The 9271-nt window shown below is 43.4% G+C and overlaps 1 protein-coding gene across 3 annotated transcripts in view; it reads right to left on the bottom strand.

Moving 5' to 3' along the window:
* NME7 (NME/NM23 family member 7) overlaps positions 1-9271 on the bottom strand; it is a 144020-nt gene that overhangs the window by 40733 nt on the left and 94016 nt on the right. For all 3 annotated transcript variants that reach the window (XM_019548833.1, XM_019548831.1, XM_019548832.1), the window contains exon 10: positions 5790-5891. In XM_019548833.1, the coding sequence (XP_019404378.1) occupies positions 5790-5891 (102 nt within the window). The remainder of the gene's footprint in view (positions 1-5789; positions 5892-9271) is intronic.

Here is a 9271-nt window from a genome sequence, read left to right as displayed (position 1 = left end):
ACACACTCATCACATGTGTATAGCCAAGCTAAGAAAGCAAGAGAGAGAGGCTGAGCTAGTATAACTAGAGAAGGCAAGGAAACTACATATACATTTCAACTGAACTAGCAACTAAAGAAGACAAAAGAGTAAATATACATTTCAAGCAACACCTGTAAAAAGTGCACTGAATAAAGGAAAGATGTCCTGTATGTGAAACACATCCTCATATTTCTCAAAACAGGCATCCAAGTCTCAATCATTCAATGCTGTCTGGAGTTTTGTAATTGGACTGTCACCAGTAGAAGCTATTGCAGATTTGCCCCATTGTTAAACAAATACCCAGAGATGGGTCCGGTAACCAGTGCCTCCTGTTTAGCCACTCAAGCCCCATCATATTTAATTTCCAAGCTAGACAGTAGCTGCAAGAAACACAAGTCTTCACACCTGGACAAATCAAAAAACAGGAGCCAGGCAATTTAACAACTGCAATGTGACGGTCACCCTTGTCCTCCCTGTTTTGTTCGGACTTTAATTGACCAGCCATCAAGGAAAAATGCTTTGAAGCTATAGAATTAAAACAATATAAAAAAGTGAGACAAAGCTGCCAGCAAAGTGTGCAATCCAGGCAAGATCAAGAACCCATCCTGTACCCAGCCCATGAGCAAAAGCTGTGAAACCACACTCTGTGAAAGCTGTGAAGATAAGAACTGCTTCTTGCCTGCTTGGGTAAAAATCTCTTGCAGATAAAATAGTACAAGGACTGTCTGTAATAGCTCATGTATTGAACATTAAGAAAGAGTCTTTTTCTGTCATTTAGTTTTGTAGCTTTTTGGTAGTTATTAAAGCAAACCTTTCTGCTATTAGTCAACCAAGTGTTGTGTCAATTCTTAAAGCACTAGGTTTAAAATCGTTTGTAAATGCAACAACTATCACTACAGCAACCCTGAGGTCATTAGCTATTTCACAGACCAAGAACCTGAACCAAAAGAGGGGAAAAGTGAAGTGAAACTTAGACCTATGTAGCAACAAACAGCCCTAATTCTTCCAGAGCCCAAAAATATACTAGCAAACAATGTGCAATTAAAACTCCAATCCCAGCAGATTTCTGCAGAGAACAAATTCCCTCACTGCCCTCCCCCATGCCCCAGGGCTCAGTGAGTGAATGCTTGTGCTAGACCCTTGCTTCCTGACCCAGATGAGACAGCAAACATCCATCATCACTGAAAACTTCCTGTGCTGCTTGTCAGCCACATGGAGTTTCTTCCCCCACCTCTCCCCCATAACCGACCTCATACTTTATAATAATAAACTTGGGTGACAGGTTAGCAGTGTGATTTCCTTTCCCTACTAAGTGACATTGTAAAGCTATTGCTTGCTGCTTGATGTTCTAGATTCGGCATTAAGGGCATTGACGAATATGAATACCCCCCACTCTAACTCATGGCACTTTATATAAAGGTTTTATTTTCTTCTAAAACTGATTAAAATCCTAGATTTTTATTTTTTTCTTTAAAATCTTGGGTAAATGATAAAAAATTGATGATCTATAGTTAAAATCAACTCCTTTCAAGAAGCAACTATTCTTCCTAGGTTCCAAAAAAAACCTAGTCATATTGTTGGGCCACAAGCCACAGTGTCCCCAGCCTGGCTAGTGAAGATACTGATGTAAAGTCACACCTGCCCAGTAAGGGATGGATTAGAAAAGTCCCAGAGAACAGTTGAACCATGAACTAGTTTTGAGGGTTGAAGCATACCCAGATGGTTCAAAGTTTCAGCAGAAAGCCTGTGAGGTGAATGCTGCAATTCACCTGTATGAGTGTCATGTGCATAAGGGTGTGACGTCCAAGTGACTGACGGGTGTCTGTCAACTGTGTGTATAAAGGGAGCAGGTCTGAGGGATCCATGTTCCCTGCGCGTGGATATTGTTCCCTGAGATTTTGCCTGTGAGAGTAAGTGAGAGTCCTGGGGGACTAATAACTCATGTCTTGCTGTGCAATTGGTGGGTGCAGGCTTGGAGGGCCCAGGGGTGGTCAACAGTCAATGTGGCCTAGTACATGTGGGTATTCTATATGCACAGTAAGCAGTGGCAGGGAATCAGCAGCTGGTTGAGCTGCGTGAGTGCAGAGTGACGGTCCGGGAGGACCAAGACCTCTATTGTGATGGCTGGAGGATAAGTCAGGGTTGAGTGGCTGGAGGAGTAGCCAGTCTCCTGTCTGTGTGTGGAAGGTGAACATGGCTGGAGGCCCTGGGAGGCCAAAGGCCAGTGTGCTTCAGTGAATGCCTGAGGTGACAGCAAACTGAAGGATGACTGAGCCTCAGTGAGTGAATGCAGAGTGGGTGCAAGCCTGAGAGGCTAATATCCCCTTTGTGTGCTCTTTGTATTGAGGCTGGGAGGTGCAGCCACCCTATCTGCTAGCTGTGAAAGAGCTTGATATTGCTCTCTGGTGCCCTCTCTGGTGCCCTCTCTGGTTTGTGTTATTATTGTTGGTTACACTGGGATTGCACTGTTGTTGATAAAGGGGATTGTATTGAATTGTTGTTAGTATTGTTGATCTTGTTGTTGTTAATATAGTTGTGATTACTCCTCTACCCAGTGTTGGTATCATTTACTAATTAATGCGCTCATAGCATCAAACTGGGGCCAGGGTGTAGGCCAATAGTCTGATGAGAGATAAGCCACCCACCATTTTCCCCCTGAGACATACTCTTCAAGGATTAATGCCCCTCATTAGTATGATTAAGAGTTTGCCTCAACAATATACACTTGAATTCCTTTTTGCTACAGTGTCTCCCAAATATTTTAATCATGTAGACAGTGAAGACCAGTAATTCCAAAAAGATCCTTTTGGAAATGCACTGCCATGCACCAATAATAGCTGACCTGATGATTTGTTGCAAGTATATTGGTCTGAAATCTCTGTGGACTAATAAAGCTATCCACTTGTGCAGACAGAAAGCCAGCAGAGCCACCCATCAGCCAAATAAAATCATTGACAAAAAATGGTCAGATCATATGAATGCTACTTACAACACTGCCCAAAAAGCACAAACACTCTGGTTCTGAGAACATCAAGAAATAAGTCTCAGAGATGTGGGCTTTTAGTTAATTGGACTTGGCTGGCTTTCTTATAGAAGGAAAAATTAGAAATACTACCAAATACAATGGGATGTAAGAGGAGATGCAGGCTCTGAGGCAGCTGTATCCTAAAGCACTTGGGTGCAATATGCTCACAGCAACACAGCACACTTAGGAAGAGAGCAGCAGCACCTGAATCCTCCAGATGGTTTTCAAAGCAGCTCCAAGCAAAGCCTATTCACCAGTCCAGGCTGGAGGTGCTAAATGTACAGATTTATTTATTTTCAATGTTATGTATTCCAGGCCAAATTAGCCCAAACAAATTCCAAGTCCAAGAGTCCAGAACTATAAGCGGCCCTACTACTGGCAAACATCTTCCACCCCCATCTGGGGCTTCAGATGTTTCCAAAACCTTTGATGGGCATCCTACTTACAGGTCCAAGCCCAGAGGCTTGGGGTTCGGATGCCCCCAAGTTTTGTCCTCAGCTGTAAGGCCCCAGGGCCAAGCCAGGAAGGAGTCTCCCATTTCCATGAAGTGGGCTTAAAACCAAGACTGTCCCACTCTAGCAGCTGCGTAGGAGGTTTACTATACGTTACCCTGGCAGGTACTGTCCCCATGCCAGGAGAGTGGTCTTCCCTGGGAGCAACTAGGAAGACAACCTCCATGGTCACGGTGTTTCCCTTGCCAGGCAAGCATAGCTTATGTTTAATCTGAGCCCACAAGAGGCCAAGAAGTGTTTTACTGGAAGAAGCAGTGCAATACTTTGACCTGGCTCTGCAGCATCTGTATAGATTGAGCACTTCAGCAGGGCTTTTTGGCAATTTTATCTAATAGGTGATAGCTGTGCAGGAGTGCACAGAGTTTAAAGTAAAGCACCATTTTTTGTTAATGTCTGCACGTAGCCTACGTGACAGCGAGTCTATGACATCACAGGCACTGGGATCCCAGACTTACCTCTCGTTTTCCTGTGTTGACATGAGATATCTCCCAGACTGAGAACAGATAACCTAAGAACATGCCTGATGAATGGCTGGAGAAGGCAGCTGGAGGGATACTGCTAAACCCCATGATTTAACAAACCTTATGCTATTTAATTCCTGCTCTGCTCTCCTCCACTCTGCTCCAAAGGGAACACTTCTCTCTCCCGATTTTGGTCTGCCTACAGGAGGCGTACAATATTTCCCCTGACTGTTTGAGGCCCCCACATATAACTCATGAATTCTGATTAATACCATGAAGTTATTAGCTTATTGCTATTATGCAAATTGCTATATCACAAATCCCTTTGTGTTGGTGTGTAACCACCTCTGCAGACAAGGCCTCTGTCATTTCCCAGCATACCAAAAACAATAATGGGTACTTGAATCTCACTGGCTACTGAAATGGGAACAGCCTGGTACCAGGGGCTAGCTGAGGCCTAGGTAAACCAATTATGCCAGGTTTGTCTTCAAAGGGCTTGGAATTTATAGCTGCTAAAGACTGAACAATGGAAGTTGAGGGGATGGAGCAGCCTAAGACACATACAGACATATCTATCTCAGAGACAAACAGAAAGGATTGGACAGCAGAGGCAAAGCAATGGCTTTTGTGACGGGGAAAGCCCATTTTAGCTGTGAGACCAGATAAGCTCAAAGACAAACCAAGAGCTGACTGCTTGAACAGGGAGACAGGTGCTGTAATGTTTGTGAATATCTTCTGATTTCACTAGTATTGTCCAAAGAGGTTAAACCAAACCACAGTGAAGACGAAAAGTATATGGAAACAAAAATTAAATAAAAACACAACCCCAATCTTCCACAGTTCTCAAGAGACCACAAACCTTTGAAAAGCAGCTTTCAGGATAAACACGGGAACACTGTACTGTACTGCATGTACTGCTGCTGAATGATGCGACTGACCTTCAGTTAATTCTCAGTCAGATAACAGGGGTTTATGCTCTGCTGATATTACCACAGCTCAATACAGGATATGGAACATTTAACATGGGCATATGGAAAAGTAATTAAAGTTAGGCAGAAGTGTTTGAATAACTCTATCAATTTGTTTTAGTAGTTGGAAGTGCAATATACTCTAAAATACTTTGGACTGGAAACTTCAAACCAATATGTAACCAAAACAACACCCTGTAACATTTAATTATGAAGCCCTGACTGCAGTGCCTAAAAACTGTATAGCTCTAACCTACTGTATTTTGCCTGAAGCATATTGTTTTTTCAGTAAAAAATAGTAAGTTCCTGGAGAAAAACACACAGGTGTCTAACTGTGTCTACTGCTGAGGATTAATAAATAAATAATAAAACCCAGTTACATGAGATTCTGAGCAAGCTCACAGAACACTATGACTGATTCTTCTCTCACACCAGAGGATTTTCTCAGACTTCAGCAGAGAAACATGTGATTTATACTGGTGCAAGAAAAGAATCAGCTCATTACATTTTCATACTTATTCTAGTGCTGTGTAGTCCCTGCTAATTGTTTTAATTGATTTCACCTATTGTTTTGGCATTGTATTACATGGCTACTCAAGATCAGTGGAGGTGCCTACAGCTGCAGATCTTTAGCCTCCCTTGTTTAGTGTTTGGCCTCAAGCAATGGCAGTGGTCAACACCTAAATGCTTCAAAGGAAATTCAGAAAGTGTTCTGCAGACATGCAATGCTAAAACTTTTTAAGTTTGATAGTGCCGAACCTTAATTTTTCAATATTTCTCTTTACTTCAACAAATGACTTACAGGATCAGAGGGCCCACAGAAGTCTCTGAATATTTTTGGAGGATTGGGCTGAATGACCTCTAGTGCTATACAAGGACCCGAGCACAGTTCTGTGACCATCTCCTGGAAGAGGAAAGCAAATTGGAATTGGTTAGTGTATTGCTGAACGTTCTATTTCACCTGAAAACAAACAAGACCAGGGATGATCAGGAAATATTTCCTCTAGGAAATGATGATGGTTACCATCACCATCTTTATTTGATTAAATTGGTTCACATTTTGTTGCTTAAGTTCACAACAGAGGGATCAAGCTGGATCCCCTTTTTCTTTAGGATACTGAAGTAGTAGCAGAGGTCAAAATGTTTTTATTCCTTTGTCTTTGGTCTGCTACCATTACTTTTCAACCTGAATTCTGCCATAGCAAGTTGTAACTTTACCTGCTTCACACTGAATATTGTATTTAGGGCTAACCCTGAAGATCTTCCAAAACCTTTAGCTGGTACAGAATGCAGTAGGCTACTATCACTGCATCCTGTGTGGAACACATTATGTTGTCTATTTTTGCTTCTGGTTTCTTTCCAAATCAAACTATTGTTTTTGGTTTATAAAGGTGCATCACGTGTCTTAGGTCATTGAAGATTCAAGATAATGTTTGTAGCTGTGAAATTAATGGAAGTGGGGCTCACATCAGGGAGTAGAGTGGAAACTGGGAATGCCTTAGAGTACCTATACACATTCTCACATCCTTCACATTCTCATTAGAATGCTCCAGCATACTGCAGCATCATGTGTATTAAGTCCCCACGTATTTTAAAATGTCCTCAGGGCACTTTATTTAAACCTCATTGAACAAGGTTCATATAAAGCATCTCACAGCCATTTTTAAACAGGCAGAGACTTAATACATACTCTTCAGCATTTTAATTAGAGCAGTTGCTCAGTAACCACTCTAATTAACACTCCCCCCACCAAGCACGTGTATAGGCAGCCATCGAGACTTCCTTTCTGCATACATGTTACAACAGCAGCTGAGACCAGCTTCTTGGCACTGTTTCTTTTCACTATGGGTCCTTGACTCTGGAATATACTGTCAGCTAATTGTGCCTTCTGCCAGCTGGTTTAGTGCGAGCCACAGCCACTTGTCTTTTGAGGTTAAAAACAAAACCTAAAGAAAGGGTCCTTTATTTGGACTCTTTCTTTAACTCAAAAATATTTGGACCTCCATGCCCACTACTTTCAACAAAGGAAATCTAAATAAATAAAGTTGTCTTTTTCAGTTCAGGCCATGACAATTCACCAGATTGTCTCAGCAGCAACAACTTCCTTAAGTCTCTCTCTCAACTGGGGCCCTTAAAGTGTACCCACCTGGGCTTCATCTGCACCTTATGCTTAACAGTGCTAGCTTCCCCTCCTTGATCATTAGATAATCTCTACACCTTGTCACAAGGTTTTCCTTTATTCTTTTACTGCTGGAATATCAGAACTTTAATATCACTGTGACAAGTTCATCTGTTCTCCAAGGCTCTTTTCTATCAGCCCGGAGGGTGCCAGGATAACAAGGGAGTGTGTGAATTTTGGGAAGTAAGCTTTAAGTGCAGGCATTCTGTAGTTTCTTAATGAGTTTTACAGGTTCTAAGGCCTGGAACTGGAATAAACAAATGAACTGAAACTGATGGAAAAAAGAGAAAGAGAGGAGACATCAAAATGAAACAAGGTAAGGAAGAGAGGACAAGCTAAGCTATTAATCCTGTTACTCAGATATCAGTTCTTTGTAGGTCAGACCCAGGGGCAAACTGGTAAACAAGGAACCAAGGAAGGTGGCAAAAGAACATGGACCGTGTATATCCTGGTATTTGAGGATTATAATTAAGACTATAAATGTACAGACAAAGTCAAACACCACTATATAAGGTGACGGTAACATTCCAATGAACTTCCTTGAGATCATGGGTAAAACTTTGCCCTTCTGAAAAAATTGAGGGCAGTATTTCACCCCAAAACTGTTATTGTCAGGATGTTCACAGAAGTGACAGGTACAGATCACCTGGAAAAATATAATCTGACCTTGTTCCATGCTCTACTAAGAAAGATAAAAAAAAAAACACAGAATTCCAAGAAAAGTCTTGTTAGTGCCATCTACTGGCTCTTAATGACAGGTCAAAGGATAGCACACACTCCCATTAACAAGCAATAAATTGCCATAAAGCTGCTACTAATCTGAAGGATTTGCTTGAATCCTTTCACACAAAATAACTGCTAATAGGGAAAAGTGGACAAAATAGGCTTGAACTCATAGACTTGTGTCAACTAAATTCCTCCCAGCAGGCAGATAGGTGGTCTTCTTGATCCTCTACTCTATTCAGCCCACATGTACAGTAAGCAGTAACATGTGACAAGGAGAGACATTATTCCAAACTACATGGTTATGTTTGGAAGCAGAAGGCTGACAACCAAAGGGTGTTAGTTAAAGTATCCAAGTTTGGTAGTTGTATTACTGCAAGACAAGCTGTAGTAAACATAGTGCCTAATGGCAGATTCTGAAGGATGTGAATGAATTTTTAGAGCTTTGCTGGGCTGGGGGAGATTATGGCCATGTCTTGCAGCTGCCAGGATCCAGGTGGGTCCTGGAACTGGTAGGTGTGCTGACAGGGCACATTGTCCACAGCTGTGGGGCTCTGGATACTGACAGCTGCAGGATGTTGCCAGGATGCAGAGTCAGCAGCTGCTGGGGAAGAGAGTCCCTTTAGTTGCAGGACTCCCAACTGTGGTTGGGCATCATGCACCCCTGCTGTAGGCAGCTAGGGCTGTGCAAAGCGTTGGGTGCTGATTCAATTCGGAGGACATTCGGCCCAATTTGGTGGCCGAATCTCCAAATTGGAATCAAATCAGGGCACCAATTGAAAAGTCCAAATTGATTTGAAGCTCTGCAAATTGATTCAGAGAGCTTTGATGATTCAGGCAGTTCCTGCCCACCGCAGCAGGAGCTGGAGCCAGACTTGGAGCTGGTAAGTAGGGGCAGGGGAGGGAGGGCTGGAGAAGGGGGGAAGGGACCATGGGTGGACCCCTGCCAGGCCCCATCCCCTGCCTGCTCCCCCAGCCCCGACATGGCTGCCCCACCCAGCCCCTTTAAAAAAAAGTGCCACTCACCGGGTGCTGCGTGGGGGGCTCTGCACAAGCCCCCCACCCCAGCTCCCCAACATACCCCAGCTCTGGCCCTTTAGGAAAAAAAAAAAGACAATCCCCCCTTCCCCTACCTCACCAGCTCCTGCAGCGACCTCGGGGCTTCTGGGGGCTCACAGAAGAGCCCCCCATATGGTGGAGGGGCAGTGGGCATTGCCCCCCATGGAGCAGGATCCAGTGAGCTAAGAGGTTTTTGTTTTCTTTTTTCCTTAAAAGGGCCAGAGTTGGAGTGGGCACAGCAGCCGGGGGGTGGGGGAGAGTAGCGGGGGTTTAGGGAACTCATGTAGAGCCCCCACATGGCACGGGGCAGTGGGGGGGGGGTA

The sequence above is a fragment of the Crocodylus porosus genome, unplaced genomic scaffold (genome assembly GCF_001723895.1).
Source record: "Crocodylus porosus isolate Cpor-Errol unplaced genomic scaffold, CroPor_comp1, whole genome shotgun sequence".
Lineage (NCBI taxonomy): Eukaryota > Metazoa > Chordata > Crocodylia > Crocodylidae > Crocodylus > Crocodylus porosus.
The sequence above is the reverse complement of the archived record's forward strand: the minus strand, read 5'-3'. Positions and strand labels throughout refer to the sequence as shown.